This window comes from Xenopus laevis, chromosome 5S (genome assembly GCF_017654675.1).
Source record: "Xenopus laevis strain J_2021 chromosome 5S, Xenopus_laevis_v10.1, whole genome shotgun sequence".
Lineage (NCBI taxonomy): Eukaryota > Metazoa > Chordata > Amphibia > Anura > Pipidae > Xenopus > Xenopus laevis.
In genome coordinates, this window is record NC_054380.1 from 76,864,928 (window position 1) to 76,883,388 (window position 18,461).

At 41.6% G+C, this 18,461-nt stretch overlaps 1 protein-coding gene across 3 annotated transcripts in view; it reads left to right on the forward strand.

Annotated features, from left to right (window-relative positions):
- Positions 1-18,461, forward strand: part of phip.S (pleckstrin homology domain interacting protein S homeolog) — a 107,348-nt gene that overhangs the window by 85,168 nt on the left and 3,719 nt on the right. For 2 of the 3 annotated variants that reach the window (XM_018265475.2, XM_018265476.2), the window contains 11 exons: positions 4,375-4,436; positions 5,138-5,293; positions 5,394-5,514; positions 6,177-6,302; positions 8,339-8,411; positions 8,798-8,848; positions 9,301-9,450; positions 15,269-15,421; positions 15,656-15,819; positions 16,919-17,184; positions 17,635-17,793. In XM_018265475.2, the coding sequence (XP_018120964.1) occupies positions 4,375-4,436; positions 5,138-5,293; positions 5,394-5,514; positions 6,177-6,302; positions 8,339-8,411; positions 8,798-8,848; positions 9,301-9,450; positions 15,269-15,421; positions 15,656-15,819; positions 16,919-17,184; positions 17,635-17,793 (1,481 nt within the window). Of the gene's footprint in view, positions 1-4,374; positions 4,437-5,137; positions 5,294-5,393; positions 5,515-6,176; positions 6,303-8,338; positions 8,412-8,797; positions 8,849-9,300; positions 9,451-15,268; positions 15,422-15,655; positions 15,820-16,918; positions 17,185-17,634; positions 17,794-18,461 lie in introns of those variants that run through there. The other variant, XR_001935949.2, reaches the window with a different exon arrangement.

Consider the following 18,461-nt stretch of genomic DNA (forward strand, 5'->3'; position numbering starts at 1 on the left):
AAGGACACGTGAGAATTCACCTTCCTGCCCTCTCTGGGAATTCCCCACTGGGAAGGGCCGCATTCCCCACCATCCGCTCCTACAGAGGCAGTGCCAAAAAGACGGGTCAGCAACCCCTGCCTAAACATGTGTCTACAACACTCCTCATCTATCTATTGGAAGAAGTGGACGCACTAAGCAGACCTGCTTACATTAGGAGCGGTGGTACAAGGCCGCAGTAAGGACGTTGGGGCTGCACTGAGCGCTCCCACAGTCCTTGGCGCCTCACGTTACAGTGCGCATCTGCTCTTGCGCGGTTCCCCTGTTCTTGCGCGCCTCTTTAGTGGCAGCCATTTTGGAAACTCATACCGGAGCTTCCCAGGCGCATTCAGTGCCACGTTGTCAGCGGCCGCAGATCCCAGTGGCGGTTCCTCACACAGGGACAGGTGACGTACAGGGGGTTATTAGGCTGGTGCTACCAGTACCAAGGGCACTGCAGAGAACTCTGTCCCCTTCTCCTCCGGTCATAACCACTGTAGGTTTGGCTTACCTCTGCAAATCCCATCTAGCAAGGGCCCCTGCTGTGACACATACAGTCACACAGCCAATACAGGGTTTACTACTATTCTCAACATGTCTTAAGCAACCCAGCGATTACCTTTTTCCAGGGGGCACCTGTGGCCACAATGAAAGTTCTAGCCTGTGTCAAATGCCGCAAACGTTTTCCAAAGGGGCTTAAAGAACCCCTATGTGGTAAATGCAAACCGCCTGACCCTGAATCCCCAGAACTTGTTCCCCCCCCCTCTGATGGACCAGGCTATTCAAGGGGAACCATCCTCTCCTAGGAGGGATTCTCCACCACACAGAGCTCATACCACTCCAGAGTGGGCATCCCAGTTGGCCACCAGAATCCCTTAATTAGCTCACTCCTTGGACAAGCTCCTTTCCCGACTTGATAATCCCAAGGGAAAGGAGAGCCCCTTCTCCTTCAGAGGAAGAAAGCGACTCTCCTAGGATTTTTTTCTCCTCCACTAGACTTGGAAGATGACTCTGATCGTTCTAAGGGGGAACTATCCTCAAATTCAGACCAAGAGGATGAAGACTCCCCCAGACTCTCATTGGATGCACTAATCGGCTCAGTCCTTGAGACATTTAATCTCCAGTAACCGATTCCTCCAAGAGTATCTTTAAACACCGCAGCAAGACATCACCAGTCTTCCCCTCCCACTCTCAACTTGATCTGATCATTCAACTGTAGTGGGATTAACCTGATAGACGTTTCCAAGCAAACCGACGTTTCCAGAAACTGTATCCCTTCCAAACATACAAGATCATCTCCTCCAAGACCGTCATTTGCTAATCTAGGACGTTTCGGTAGCAAGCAAAAACCATCTTGGCAGAACAGAAAACACACCCCCAAGACAGGGGACATGACGCGAACTTGTGCCGGTAGCCACATCGCCAATAGGGGGAAGGTTAGGGCGCTTCGCAGATACCTGGGTCACTCAAATCCAAGTGGTAACTCGAGGTTATCACATAGAATTTGCCTCTCCTCCTCCCCATCAGTTTTTCATGTCCAGGCTGCCACGGGAGCCAGAAAATCGATCAGCTTTTCTAGATGTTATTTCCAACCTTCTCCTCGCAGAGGTGATCATACCCATACCCTCGGGGAATGTTTCAGAGGATTCTATTCAAACTTCTTCATAGTTCCCAAAAAATATGGGTTGGTCCGGCCCATTCTGGACCTCAAAGAACTGAACAAATTTATTCGACCACGAAGATTCAAAATGGAATCTCTCAGATCTGTCATCGCAGCCATGTCTCCGGGTCAGTTCCTAATATCACTCGATATAAAGGACACATACCTACATGTGTAAATTTTCCCTCCGCATCAGAAATACTTACGATTTGCCTTCCAGAATTGCCACTACCAGTTCACGATCCTTTCATTCGGGCTAATGTCAGCACCTCAGGTCTTTACCAAGATCATGGCCGCAACGACACTCTGTACCTGGACGACCTACTGATCAAAGCTCCCTCCTTCTCTGATGCACAGAGATCGCTCGAGACAACCATGGACAAGCTGCAGGAGCTGGGCTGGGTTCTAAATCTGACAAAATTGTCCCTGACGCCCAGTCAGTCCATGACTTTCCTTGGCATGCAGTTCAACACTCAGACACAGAGGATCTATCTACCTCAAGAGAAGATCAGCTACCTTCAAACACTAGTGAGGTTGCTTCTACAGAAGCCACTACACATGGTCAAGTTCTGCATGAAAGGAGTCATGGTTTCCACCATAGAATCAGTCCCATTCGCTCCATTGCACCTCAGAGAGCTCCAGTGGAACATCCTGAGGGGCTGGAAGAGGAAATCCCAACTTCAGGAGCTTCGACTCTCTCAAGAGATGAGAACCTCCCTTCTGTGGTGGCTACACTCCACCCACCTGGGGAGCAGAAGGGATTTTCAAAGGCTGTAGCATGCTGAATTCAGACGATTCTCTCTTCCTAACATTCTGGAATTCCTACAAGAGAGTTTGTCCATGGGGTTGTCCCTGGGCTCTCAACCTTATCTGTTCTTTTCCAAAAACGCCTTGCCACTCTGCCTGATGTCAAGACGTTCATACAAGGGGTAGCACATGTGGCACCCCCAGTACGAGCTCCAGCTCCCCAGTAGGATCTATCTCTGGTGCTGCGTTCCCTTCAAGGACCTCGCTTTGAGCCGCTGGGTTCAGTGTCTCTTCAGTGACTCACCTGGTAAACTGTTTTCATTATGGCGATTGCCTCCGCAAGACGGGTCTCAGAGCTCAGTGCCCTGTCCTGCAGGACGCCTCTCCTTGTTTTCCACCAGGACAGAGCAGTCCTCCGTACGGTTCCTTCCTTCTTACCAAAGGTTGTCTCAAATTTTCACCTAAATCAAGAGATTACCATACCTACCTTTTGGCCAACGCTAAAGAAGAGGCCCTACATACCCTGGATCCTGTTCGTGCTCTCGAGTTCTATCTACACAGAGTTCAAGACATTCGTAAGACGGACTCCCTTTTTGTTCTTCCAGCAGGACCAAGACAGGGAACTTCAGCTACAAAGGCCACAATCTCCCGTTGGATCAAACAAGCGATTCAGCAAGCCTACGTTGCAAAGGGACAGACTCACAGCTAACTCCACCAGGGGGATGAGTACGTCCTGGGGATTCAGAAACCAAGCATCCGCTGAAGAGCTGTGCAAGGCAGCTACGTGGACTTCTGTCCATTCCTTCTCTAAATTCCATCAGTTTGATAACTTTGCGGCTTCTTGACACTTGCTTTGGCAGATAGGTACTTCATGCCGCAGTGGTTTCTTCCACTTAGGCCTCACTCTCCCACACAAGAGTTTTTTCTTCTAGGGGACAGCTTTAGTACAGGGACACTGTCCCTGTGTCCCCCAAGATGACTCTGAGAAAAGGAGATTTTGTGTACTCACCGTTAAATCTTTCTCTTCAATCATTTGGGGGACACAGGGATTCCCTCCCTGGATTGAGGCCTTCGCTTTTCCGCCAGACATGTTCTGTTTTTTAAACGTTTATACAGTTCTTAAGGTCAGTTACATAGTTATATTTCCTGTTGACTTTGGAACAAACTGAGCTAAGCTCTGCCTGCTGGGGGTATAGCCAGTAGAGGAGGGGCTAGTTTCTTCTTCTGTTGTGTTCTGCCCTCCTGGAGGTACCAGCTATACCCCATTGTCCCTGTGTCCCCCAAGTGACTGAAGAGAAAGAGATTTAATGGTGAGTACACCATTTCAGTTTTACTTCTGTTTAAAGAGGACATTATAGACCTTTGCTTATTATGAAGCAACATTAAGATTAGAATTTGTTGAAAATGGATTCTTCTTTTTTTTTTTTATTATTTAAGGGTCAGTGAGATGATGACCGGAAGGATCTGCATCGTTTAGCAGTAACTCAGCAGGGCAGAATGTTAACGGCTTAATTTTCTTGCTTAGAGCCATTAATAAAACATTTATATTTCTTAATTAAAATAATAATAAAACAAAAAGCACAAGCCCTATTTATCGAGCTCTAATTAATTAATTGTACATTGTTTTGTCCATTTTAACATCTGCTCTTAAAGTCTTTTCTGTAGTGTGGTAACTGCAGTGATCCAGTCCCAGTGGGCTGTAGCCTGAGTGGTAAAGGAGGCCATAAATAGGCCAATTAAAAGTCGGCAGCTTATCGTCCCATGTATAGGCACCTTAGACAGGTTGGGAAGGTTTTAAAATCTTGAGGACAAGGAGCCCATCAACTCGTCGATGTGATCCTTGCACCGACAACCTCTGCATCTCTAGATTATATCAAAGGAAAAATTAAATTTATAGCTGCAGAATCTTGTTACTAATATTATCTAACCCATGTTATGTTTTATTTCAGCTGGGACAATGGAGACACTGAAAAAATGAGTCTTTGGGACATGGAACTTGTACCTGATAATGGTTAGTATTCTTTAAAGAAAAAAAAATGGGGGGGCAGATTTTCATTATGACTAAGCCTCTTAAAACTTAAAAAAACAAAAAACAAACCTGCTTGCTTGTGACTATTGCTGGTCCTTTATACAGCAATGGAAAGCTCACATCCTGTCTGCTAATACTGTAGAGGTCAGCTGCGAGTGTGACCTAACATTTTCCCTTTGGGTTCTGATGTTATTACTGATAAAAATCATCTCTTCAATTATTCCCTAGGGGACGGCAGCATTTCTCCTATATGCATACAACATACATCTTGTTGTAAATAAAAGGGCGGACATTTTGTCTTTGATGCTACATTGGAGCCCTCCTCTCAGTACTCGGGGTTCTTTAGGGCAGCCTAGCTGTGTTTGCTTCACTTAACAGAGTTTTACAATGTATCCTTCCATGCCCTCAGAGCCATTTTTAACTACATTCTGACATCTGCCGGCCCTGTAATTTAGGAATATGCAGCTCTTTGCTCCACTGCCCCAATAGTGTGAATGCTGCTTTTGTTTGCTTCTCAGCAAAGCTACAGTTGTAAGGTCAAACAAAGCAATTTTGTTTGACCTTACAAATGGCATTTGTGACATAAGCCTAAAGCAGAAATAAACTTATTCCCTAGACTTTTATGTGTGAAAATTATAAATGAATATTACTAGTGAGTTTAATGTTCATTTTGTATATGGTAGCTGTATTTCCAGAAGAGCTTGGCACAAGTGTCCCACTAACAGAAGGTGAAGTTCGCTCATTGCTTTATAGAAGTCTTGATGGAGAGTGGGGTTGCAGAAGCAGAGATGAAGAGTGTGATAGAATTACTGCTGGGATCAATCAGTTGATGACACTAGGTAACAGTGGTGTGGTCTTGTTCATTTAAGATTTTCAACTCCTGTCAGGCACAGTTGGATATTCTCGTATCTCATTTATGTAACGTTGTTTGTATTTTAGATATTGCCTCAGCATTTGTGGCTCCTGTTGACCTCCAAGCCTATCCAATGTATAGCACTGCTGTGGCCTATCCAACTGATCTAAGTACAATCAAGCAACGGCTAGAGAACAGATTTTACAGGTTTGCTTTGCTAAACAGAAGTAATATAAACACAAATTATGGTCAATTTTTTGACATTCTGAAATAATCTTATGATTAAGGCTAACAATTAATGCAGGGTTCTTTTTTCTATTTCTCTTTGGTATGGTATGTGGCTGCATTTCTGAGACCCTCATTAATATAATCAGTCATTAGTGCAAACCTTTATGAATGGGGAATCTCCATAGAGATGACTGAATTCCTATTTGACAACTAGGAAGCTGTCAGCCAACAATCCCTAGCTGTGTCTCTTTGCAGTTTCATAAAACAGCATTTTCATTCATAGTAAATCACCAGTTTTGTGTGTAAAACCAGCAATGGTCTCAATAATTTATTTTTGCCACTAGCATTGACTTTACAACAGTAACATCAAATCCCTTGTATACCATCATGACTTGTTTGTGGTGCTTTGGCTGTAGGAACTGTGCAAAGCCCCATGCATTTTGAAATCTAGAATTTGACAAATGTAGTGACTGCACTTGAGTCTCTTATCTATTTGAGGATACTCATTTTAATTCAGGAGTGCATTTTCATCTAAAACAAAAGTTGAGCATGATTTGGTAATTTTTTGTATTCTGCTTTGCATTTTTTTTCTGGAAAAATATTCTGAAATTCTTAATTAACACTACTTGTTCCCTCAACAGGCGACTTTCTACATTAATGTGGGAGGTGCGTTATATAGAACATAATACACGCACATTTAATGAACCAGAAAGTCCCATTGTGAGATCTGGCAAGTTTGTCACAGACGTCCTACTGCACTTTATAAAGTATGTTCATTTATTGTCTTCTTAATGTTTTCTGGTTGCATCTATTTTTGATGTACATGTAAATTATCTTGTTTGAACAAAAGATAATGAGTAGAGGATTTGTCAAAACCTTTTATTTGGCAGAAAAGTATATTGTGTTCATTTAGTGCACCATATTAATGTAAATTTAACAATTTTGCAGGTATTACCTCAGTGATCACTAGAGATTGGTAAAGAGCAACTCTTATTCTCAGGCCAAAGTCAGTTGAATATCTGAGGATGAGTAGAAGCTTGAGCACAAGTTAATTGCATCCCCACTGCATATTAAAGTGAGAGACATTAGAAATAGTATCTCAGAACATTATTCCATTAATCAATTTGGATACAGGAAACACAATTGCAGTATGGGGACAACAAACGTATCAGTAAAGAAACTTTGTTTCCCAGATCTGCAAGCATCCATGCTAACAACTGTGCCGCCATGCTGTCCAACTAACCTTTGTTCTATGCTTTCTTTATATTTTTTTCCCCTTTCTTGTCCTTTCTCAACTATGCCTTTGTATGGTTTTGCATTTGTCCAGCATTTACATTTTCTGGTTTTTTTTTTCCCTTGCTCTCCTGTGCTCTGCTATATTTATGATTCTGTGTTTCATTTCATATTATTTTTCCTTGATTATATTTTATCCCCTTCTCCATTTTTTTTAAATCTTCCCTTCACTTTTCACCATTTATCTCTGCTTCTATTTTGCTTTCCTCTACTTCCCCACTTTTTGCCTTACCTTTTTGGTCCCTGTTTGTGCATTAAAGCTAATGTGACACGTGGCTTCTTCAGTCTCTCTCTCTCTCTCTCTCTCTCTCTCTCTCTCTCTCTCTCTCTCTCTCTCTCTCTCTCTCTCTCTCTCTCTCTCTCTCTCTCTCTCTCTCTCTCTCTCTCTCTCTCTCTCTCTCTCTCTCTCTCTCTCTCTTTCTTTCTTTTCTCTCTCTCTCTCTCCACACATATACAGATGGAGAAACAGACTGCTCACTCTCATCCATTACTACCTTTATCTGCTCCGACAGAGCATCAGCTGCTAAGAAAAGTAGTGCTAATGGTTCAGGATAGATGAAGTAGTGCAAATAATGGTTAAAGAAAGCATGTGGGTGCGTTTCTAGATAGTTTTTTAAATCCCAAAATGTTGCTCTTAGTGTTATGTACCTATCACTAGACAGAACTTTGCTTTGGTGGTAAATCCTATATTTTAATGGGGGTGATTTGGAGCTTTTCGTATTCCACAACAAAATTATAAAGACAACACTGATTTCCGTTATTGTAAGGGTTTGGTTTGATCAGTGAATTTTGCAACACGTGGTAGGATTTGGCGTAGGATTAATTATCCTACTACATGCTAGAGAATTAAACAAAAAAGCTAATTTGTTACTTTTTTTTTAACTCCTATGGGGACCGTTCATCTGCTGATAGATCTGCCAAAGAGTGTTACATTAAAATTTATAACAAATATAGGCTTATTTTAAATACAGTTAAGAGGTATTGCTGCAATGAATTAGTTAGGAGGTCAGTGTGCTGGTGTTATTATTTTTATAGCACAAACACATTTACTCAGCTCAGTAGAGATTGGCTAGCATTCACATTGGCACTTCTAGAGTGAAGATTGCTATCTAAGGTCCTTGTCACATTAACACACACTAAAGTTAGTTACAACAGAATCCACTTAAGCTACCTGTATGTTTTTGGAGTGTGTAAGGAAATCAGAGCAGCCTTTAGACACTGGTAGAACATAAAAACATCTTGCAGATCAGGCCAGTATCCAGTTTAGGATTCACGTAATGCAGAAATACTTATGTGGGTGTTTTCCTATGGGGCATTTTTATATTGATTTAAGAGGATAAGCCAGTCTCCAGTTTGTGCTTTTACCAACAATCAGTTTTGTCAGCGGTAAAAACAGCTGTATCAAGTACCGTGTAATGTCTGTTTATTTTTTACATAGTTCAAATGATAATGGCTTCCACATATACTGGACCCAGATCTTTGTACTACATTTTCATTTGTTTGGTTTCAGAGACCAGTGTTGCTATGATATCATTCCACTGTACAACAATTTGAAGAAGAAGTTATTGTCAGATTCTGAAGAGGTAAAATAAAACAAATATTTTAGCTGCCACTGCTGATCCCCCAAATAACATAACATACTACAAGTGTGGGTGTGACTATTAGAGCATTGCACATGAGATTTTGTTTCCCTTGAAAAATCTGCAATATCATGGGCAACAAAACATCCCTAGTTTCCTTCCCACTGGCAGTAATATTAATCTCAGCTGGGAAAAGATGCTTCACTTCCACTTTCTGAAGTAGTCCAAAGTTGCCTCATGAGGAATGCACAAGAGAAACATTCTTTTTATTAAAAGAAAAATATATATCAATACTATGTATTAGTCCAGTGTATTAGCACTAACACATAAATCAAATGCATATCCTTTTAAGCCTTTTATACAAGAAGCTGTTGCTTTGTATCTATAAGGAAGAAGAGAAAGAGGCAGATGTACCTGGAACTTGCACAAGAAAAAGGAAGGTAAAATACAAGTACACTTTGCTGTATTAAAAGAAAGCTATACCCCTGAACAATTTAGGGCTCTATAAAAATATATTGCATTAAAACAGCTCATATGTAAAACCCTGCTTCATGTAAATATAGCTTCAAACATATAATAAGGAGGTTAGCATTAACAACTTATATTGGCTCTTAGGATAGACATGTTATCTGTTAGTCTTTCTTTAAAGAAAAATATATTTGTTATTAAAGGAATTGACTGAACACATTTTAATTACAGACCTTGTTTATTTACCTAGTGTTGAATAGAATATATATTTTGCTCTTAGTTTACGGTTTAAACATTTGGCCAAATCTTTTGAGGGGGATTTAGTATTCATCCAAATAAATAAGTAAATTTATTTAATACATAGATTATATGTTAATGAAAGTATGACGAAGTGCTTGATTCTACAATTAATTTTTGTTCTCAGGAGTACCAACCAAGACGTAAACTGCGCAGCACAGCACCATCCTACGATTTGCTGTCCTGGAAGAAGCAATGTCAGGAACTGTTAAATCTAATTTTCCAGTGTGAAGATTCAGAGCCTTTTCGTCAGCCAGTTGACCTTCTTGAATATTCTGTAAGTTTTTTTTTGTTTTGTTTTTGCTATTAAAAAAAGTCTTCTATCATATTTTACTCTTTTTTAACCTTATAATGGTAGATCATCTTGTTAAAATAGAACCTCAGTATAATTACAAACTCAGGAAGCCACAATTGCAGCTTGCATCCATAGCTTTTGCTGATGGTCATAATGCTTCCATACTGCTTTTTAGCACGAGTTCTGGCAACATTCTGTTTAGTTCTCTTGGAACATTTGATATACATCCATTCTATCTGTACAGGTGTGGACCTAAGCATTGTATAAAAGACTGGCTTACACAAATGAGACAATGCTGTGTTGCCCCAAGGATATATTTATGTAAATATCTATGTACTCTTTTACAAATGTTCATACATATTCCTGGTTATGATGATTCATTAATAAAATACCCACAGTAATAAATTTGTAAAATAAATACAAAACACTGAATTTACATAATATATATATCAGATATTTACAAAGATAACTGCGTAGCTATGTTTCATCTACCCCCTGCCTCTCGAATATTCATCCTATCAATGAGTCTGGTGTCCTCTCTGCACAAACTTCAGGAATACACTTTACTAAAATGTAACCCATTAAAGTAAATACAATGTTCAATCTAATTTAAGTGTACGTTTCTGATTGGTCTGTATTTTATATAATACTGCTATGACACAAGAAAGTCTCCCTGATGTAGCAGCTGCATCTTATTTTCAGCCTTTATTGAAGGCATTCAGAAGGCTCCCACAATTATGTTCCTTGACCAACTCTTATTTCCTTTAAAGGAGAATTCAACCTATGGGGGAAAAAACACGTACCCCCCCACCCCAGGTGGACCCAGGCTAACTACCCCCAAGGGGAAATGCCCCATACTACCCCTCGGCGCCGATTCTTCCAGTGGAGTTCCACGCATCTATCTTCCGCGTCCTCTGTAAGCTGACTGGGAGATCGGTATTTCTGCGCATGCGCAGTTGGAGCAGTTTGCCGGTTTGCAACGACTGCACAGGCGCGGAATTACAAGGAAATTGCAGACCCCTGTCAGCTTACCGATGAGCCAGAAGATGGATGCGTGCAACTCCGATGGAAGAATCGGCGCAGAGGGGTAAGTACACGGTATGGGGCATTTCCCGGGGGGGGGAGTTAGCATGGGGGGAGGAGGGAGGGAGGTCTACCTGCGGTGGGTGGGTATAAGTTTTTTTTCCCCACAAGTTGAATTCTCCTTTAAGGGGTTCAATCCATTGATTGTATTGTTTTTCTTTTCATTAACAATACAATCAACTGATTGAACCCCTCTAAGGAAATAAGAGTTGGAAAATAAATTGAGGGAGCCTTCTGTACAACGTAGAATTGGATAGTTCCAATGTCTAATTTGCTAGCATCCTGTGACAAAGAAAAGGAGGTAGAATATTGTCTTTTGCAAAGCGAAATAGATTCCGATACACAGGTAGTTTAAAAAAAACAAAACAAAGAAAAACTAAATCTCCCCTTCCCAACAATAATTAACTAAGCATCACACACTGTTTTGAAGTGTAACTGACCGTTAAATCTATCAAGGGACATTCTGCTTGCAATAAAGAGTAAGTATTACCGGCTTGTCCTTTAGAAATGTGCTTTAGCAGGTTAGTAGAATTCCGTATTTTCTCTTGCCTAGATTGGGGGATACAGGCACCATGGTGAATGAAGATCCTGCAGCTTGGAGAGCGGACACTAAATAGTTCCTGTCTCCTCTTACCGGATTCAGTTTTTTTTTTAGTGTCCTCAGAAGGAAGAAGCACAGACATGAGGTGGCAGTGGCAAATTGCCTGAACTCTGTGGGTGGGTCGTGCCACACAGGGTCAGGGAATGCCAATGCCAGTACCCTATTACCAGCTATTAGGCTTGTAATAGCCTGAAGAGCAGCTTGCCCAGTAACCTTTCCACTCTACAGATGACTGCAGGCTGGCCCCACTATCTGCTCCGGCTGTGTTCCTGGTCTTTGGAGGTCGCATGGGTTACAAGTGTATCTGAAGAATTTGGAGGGGGCTTTGCTTTCTGCTCAGGCTGGCTGGTCAGGTGAGTACACCCCCCCCCCCAGATACCGACACTCCCAGAACTAAGAGAGAGAGGTGGAGGGTCTAATACAAGCAGTTCTTAAGACACTTGCTATAGAGGAGTCTGCCTCGCTTGCACAGCCGGAAAAAGCTTATTCAAGAGACAGAGTAAGAGTGCCTGTATCTTCTCAGCTTATGATCAGCTGGACAAAATCATCAAGGCGCAATGGACTACCCTGGATCACAGAGTACAGATATCTAGGTCGTTTTACCAGGCTTACCCTTTTCCACAGGAGTGTATATACCCCTGGTCACCGCCTCAAGTAGTTCCCCTGGTTTCAAGATTGTCAAGGACCACCACCATTCCGGTAGCAGGCAAAGCAGCATTCAAGCATTGTCTATTCCCATAGACAAGAGGCTAGAGGGATTCTGTAAGGTAGTCTTTACAGTTTCTGGAACAGCCTTCAGACCGATATTCGCTATTGCATGGGTGTCCAAGGCAATGGAAGTCTGGGGGGGGGAGCAGGTGGCACAACGCCTTGGCTCAGAAGATCCTTTTACGGATCTCCTCCTTTCACAGATTGCCGATGCCACTGCTTTCATCTGCGATGCGGCAAAGTTTGGGCGCCAAGGCATCGGCACAATCCAAGCTCCAAGGCAAGCAGCTCTTTGGAACGGAAATCAACAAGATCATATACCAAGCCACGGGTGGTAAGAGCACGCTGCTTCAGCAGAACAAGCCCAAGAGACCTATCCTCAAGCGAGAGCACACAGTACCACAACAAACAGGGAGCCACCTGTTCCACCGCAAAGGGATCAACAAAACTCTCTTAGGAAAAGCACTCATCAGCATGAAGGCATGCCCACACCTGGAGGGTCTTCTGTGGGTGGCTAACTAAGAGCCTTCCAGGAGGTGTGGTGCTCTCAAATAGTGGACTAGTGGGTTCTCCGAAAAGTATCACAGGGATATTTGATAGAACTGTCACAACATCCTCCACACAGATTTTTCATATCCAGACTCCCACTGAACAATCCCAAACAGGCTGCATTCCTTGCAGTGATCCAGGAGCAGGCAGCCTCGGGTGATACAACCAGTTCCACCACTGGACAAGGGTAAAGGGTTTTATTCGAACCTATTCATCGTTCCCAAAAAGGATGGGTCCTACAGACCAAAATTGGACCTGAAGGCTCTCAACCACTGTGTCAAAAAAAAAAAAAAATCACATTTCAAAATGGAATCTGTGCGATCAGTTCTCATGTCTATGGAAATGGATGAATACATGACTAATATATATAAAGGACACTTATCTTCACATTCCACCCAAATTACCATCAATTTCTGAGAGTCTGCGTAGCCAAGAGGCACTTGCAATTTGTGGCGCTCCCTTTCGTCAGTGCTGCTTGTCTTTTCAAAAGTAATGGCAGCAGCATTATCGGGGCTCAAAATAAGGGTGCGCCATATTTAGACAATCTACTAGTAAAGGCACCAACAAAGGCTGTTGGCCACACCTATCAGGTAATACTGACACAGTTGGGGTGGCTTATAAAACTCAAGAAATCCAGCTTGATTCCATCACAGACCGTGGATTACCTAGGGCTAAGGCTGGATTCTCAGATGGAAAGAACCTTTCTTCCAGAAGGTAAGATAAGACACTTTGCTGAATTAAATTTCAGCCCTCAAGAAGGCCTCCTCGGCTCCTCCGAACAGTCATGTAAGCTCTGGGGATGATGGTGTCAACTACACACCAGACCCCTACAGCACCTGATACTGCGGCATCAGAAGAAGGATCGCAAGGATCTAGACAGACTTGTCGTTATTCCAACCCAGGTCAGGAACTCTCTAGACTGGTGGCTCAGAAAAGCCTTCCCAACCATCTCTGGATAGTAGTAACGGCAGATGTCCGCAAAAGAGTTTGGGGTGGAGTGCTAGGTCAGCTGTCAGTTCAAGGACGTTGGAGCCAGGAGGAAAAGCGTCTCCCAATCAACATCCTAGCGCCGAGTGATCCTGTATTCGGCACTCCTTACCATCAAGCCGGTGAGAATACAGTCCAACAATGTGACAGTGGTTGTCTACATATACCACCGGGGGGCACCCACAGCCCAGCAGCCCTAGCAGAGGCAAGAAGAATACTAATCTGGGCAGAGAACTTTGTTCCAGCAATATCGGCAGTGTATATACCGGGATTAGAAAACTGAATGGCAGACTACCTAAACAGGGTAATCCTGGACCCAGGTGAGTGGATTCACCAGGAGGTTTTCAACCTGATCCCAGAGTAACAGCAGAAAGATAGCATTCCTTCAGGACGGCTTGACCAAGGGTCTCTCCTTGGCCACTCTAAAGGCGCAGGTGTCTGCGCAGTCTATTATTTATCAGAAGAAGTTTGCAAAAAACAGAAATTAAGAACTTTTCTACAGGGGGTTACCAGGTTGCCCCCCTCCCTACAAGCTTCCAGTACCCCCTTGGGACCTAAATTTGGTACTTTTAATCCTACAAGAGGATCCCTATGAACCAATGGATTTGATTCCGTTGCCTACCGTTACAGAGAAAGTAGTGTTTCTTCTAGCTATCACATAGGTGAGGAGAGTTTCTGAACTAGCAGCTCTCATGCAAGACTTCTGTCACAATCATCCACCAAGACAAGGTGGTCCTTAGGCCAACACCGGACTTACTGCCTAAGGTAGTCTCTGAATTCCATCTCAATCTGGACTTGGTAGTGCCTTCATTCTGTCCAAATCCAAAAATCCGTTAGAGGAGAAGCTAAACAAGCTAGATGTGGTTCGAGCAATCAAGGGCTACTTAATGGCCACAGAGAAAGTAAGAAAAGTAGACTCATTCTTCATTCTTCCAGAAGGTCCAAGAAGAGGGCTACACGCCTCAAAAACAACTATAGCAAAATGGATTTGAGCTACATTCATCAGATCCTACACACTGAGAGGTAGAGCAGTTCCCTTCAAGGTCAGAGCCCACTCAACACGTTCTGTGAGCACTACATGGGCATTCAGACACCAAGCATCAGTGGACCAGGAGTGTCTTCCATACACACAATCACACGATTCTACAGGCTTCACATACAGGCGTCAGCTGAAACCATCTTCGGGAGGAAGGTGCTGCAGACTGCTGTTGCTTAAGGCTCCAGATAATAGGGGTTTTTGTCCCGCCCTCTGGGGTTGTTTTGGGGCATCCCCCCATGGTGCCTGTGTCCCCCAATCTAGGCAAGAGAGAGATTTTTGTACTCGCTGTAAAATCTTTTTCTCTTCGCCTACATTGGGGGACACAGGCCTTCCCTCCCTGTAAATGGTTATATAGTTCAAAAGGGGAAAAATACCCTTCTCTGCAATCATGGTGTTGTTACTGTTAACAAGTTCGAGAGGGTTTGAGGAGACTCCTTTTGGGTTAGCTATGCCACTGTATCCTTCTTCTGTCAGAAAACTGAATCCAGTAGGAGGAGGCAGGGGATAAAGCCCAGATCAGGAGGAGCAGTCACCGTTAACTATGTAGTGTCCGCTCTACAAGCTGCAGGATCTTCATTCCCTGTGGTGCAAGTGTCCCCCAATTTAGGAAGAAGAGAAAAAGATTTTACGGTGAGTACAAAAATATCTCTTTAACAAAAGGGATTCCAAGTTCATTAATATTCATTCAGTTTGTATTCTTGGTCTTCTGTTATTTGGTATTTTAAAATATTGGGAGGCATAAATATACTGTATATAAAAAAGGTTTAACTCTAGTCAATTAACATTTTTTATACATATGCAATACATAATGTTTGTGATATTCTTTTCCTCAGGATTACAGAGACATTATTGACACTCCAATGGACTTTGGCACAGTACGTGAAACCTTAGAGGCTGGAAACTATAAAACTCCCTTGGAGCTTAGCAAGGATGTGAGGTTGATTTTCAGCAATTCAAAATCTTACACTCCAAGTAAAAGATCAAAGGTGTGATTTTAGCAAAGGAAAACATTTTTATTTTTGAGATTTCAGTGTCATAATTTAGCAGATGTTGCCTTAATGTGTATTATAACAAATGTAAATCTTTCAATATTCATCCTCTACCTCCAAATTTGAAATAGTTCTTTATTATCCCAATAGAAAAAAAACTATATATGTGTTTATCTTGTATTATCTATGTGTGTATATATGTTTTTATCTATGTATTATTTTTCCTGCTAGATCTACAGTATGAGTTTAAGACTTTCTGCTTTCTTTGAAGAAAGAATGAGCAACATTTTAGCTGACTATAGGTCTGCTTTGCGATTTCACAAAAGAAATACTAAAACTAAAAGCAGAAGGAAAAGGAACAGAAGCAGTTCTTCCAGCAGCAGTGCTGCATCCAGGTATGTTTTTCATGAAATATTAATAAAATAATTGAATAACTGTATCTCCACCAAAAAGCATTTTTTAGTAGTGTACAAAAATGCAATTCTAAGTAACTTTCTAATTATACACTAAACATTTTTAGATTTTCCATGGTTTTCAAGTTATTCATAATCACTCTTCATTTATAATTTGCCAATTTATATTTTCTGCCTATCCTGGTTCTGAGTACTTAAACAACCTGGAGATAAAATGTATTTTACTACACTGTGTTAAGAGTCCAAACCAAAGGACAGAAAGGGATAAACAAATACTGTTTTCCTGTTTCTGTTTTATCTATTTGGGAAAGTTGCTTAGATTTATGATATGTTATGCAAAACAGATTTTAGGTTGAGATCCCATTTACAGCAGAACCCCACTTTTACATCGATCAAGCGAATGTGGTGATAGGGAATGCACGAGTGAAAACTCTCATAGGGTTAGTATAAAAGGTTTTGTCTCCTGTTACCAATTAGCAAGAGTAAGTGAGTATAATATATCAGGTAAGGGTCCACCACATTGCACACCCTTCCGCCTGTATACCCACAGACACAATGTTCAGGATCATATTTCAAGAGACCACTTAAGAATTTCAGCAATGGCAATCCAGTAAATTGATGAGTGAAAAAACATCAGAAGCTACAATTGTGCATTAAAGCTTTTAATAATATATAATAAATACCATTTATTTCTGTAAAGTAAAGAATTTGTTTTGCAGCAGTGTCTGCCAAACATTGCTCCTGAGGGACATCCCCTTGCCATCCTTGGCATGTGTCCTTGTATGTCTGCATAGAAAATATGACTATTATGCAGATAAAATATCTTGTTTTTTGTCTTTACTAAGCAATTGCTTTTAAAAGAACTGTGACATGGGATTACTACATTTTGTTTGAATTAGTCAAAAACTTGAGGGCCGTGACATACAAAAAGTGGCATAAATCATTTGTCACATATGTTATATTAAGGAAATCTGTCTCTACAAATACCTTCTTGCTTTCAATAGATTCTCTTGTGCCACAAGCCCCTAGTTTATTTAGTACAGTGAAGATATAATGATTATTGCTTGTTTTCTGGTTATAGTCCTGAAAGAAAAAGGCGATATATCAAACCACAAACAAACTCAGAAAACACTACCGTCTCCCCTGCATCGGTGCACCAACGCACAGTTGCTCACAAGGTGCCAAACACACTGGTAAATGGCAAGACAACGGAATCAAGTGCTTTGGCCAGGTCAAGGAGTTACAGACGTCACATAGAGTCTGCTGTACCTGAGCAACCAACCACATCTGGAACACCTAAACAACTGAATGTAAAATCTAATCATTCAACAGTGGCAGCAAAATCAGGTATGGCTTTCGGAAGATGTTAATGTGGTTGTGTAAAAAAAAAATTTTTTTTGTATATGTAATGCTTTGGCAGGAAAATGTGAACTTACACACCACTCCATCCACTTACTATGGGTGAAATTGACACAGCAGCTTGTTTAAGCAAATAAATGCTTTGATGTAATGTATTTAACATTTCATAATATGTATGAAACTAAATTTGTTTAAGTCCCAAAGTATTACCTGTACAGGCAGAAATTCATTGCCTTTTGGGCCATCTAATTGTGAACGCTGAAAAAAGATGTTTATTTAGATGTCTCTGTACGAGCAGTTATATGCCAGCACATTATATCAATTGAGCAGATGAGATTTTATTGTCTGGTTTTGTTTTTAATTGTAAATGGAGAGTACCTGTGTCCTAAACCAAAATACAGTCTGCTCCAGCTGTTAATATTTTTTGTCTACAAATAGCTATGATAGAAAATGCCACAAAACTTCACAAAAACCAGAATGCAAGTCCCAACCAGGCATCCAATCACCTAACCAAGAACAATGTGCCCAAAGGAAAGCTGGAGAAAGATAAACCATTCAAACAAAGGATGAAGGCGTCTTCAAGCATGGCCCTACCTGGTAATATTTTTTTTTTTCATTTTTCTCAGACCCTTGAACTTTTTATATAGGCTCAAAAGAAATGCCCAATAGTGACCATTTAGTCTGTTGTTGACTTGAATGGAATCCACATGAAGTTGCACATTTTATCTTTTCCTGTCCAAGAACCACCTGCCACAGCTAAATTTTATTGAACTAAATGACTGGTTGAGAGACCAGGTCACAATTGAGCAATTTGAAAAATGAAGACCGGCTGAGAATTTGCCCTATGTGGCAAGAGCTTTGTGCTTTTTTTTGCCATGAAAAACAGTAATTGGTTCTTGGCTATTTGGCCTTTGGGATATTAAGGTGGAATTAAGGTGACAGGCAGCAAACTAGGAATGGTCATGGACAGGCAAGATCAGGAACAGACAAGACAAACTAGAAATTGCACCCAGGAACTATGAAAATAGACCTACGTTAGGCAGTGTGTTGCTGGTCACGGGCCCTTTACGTATTCAAATTTTGCACTAATATGCAATGACGTCAGACACAGTGCTGCATCATATTAGGAAGCAATGCAAACGCGTCACTTAGGTATCTGCAAGCAAGGTGGAAGGATGCGGTGGGTGTCCCCGCGGCACCACTAAGACCATCCGTTATTCTCACAGTTTTCTTCCATTCTAGAGGTGTTTCAGTAGTTGGGTTAT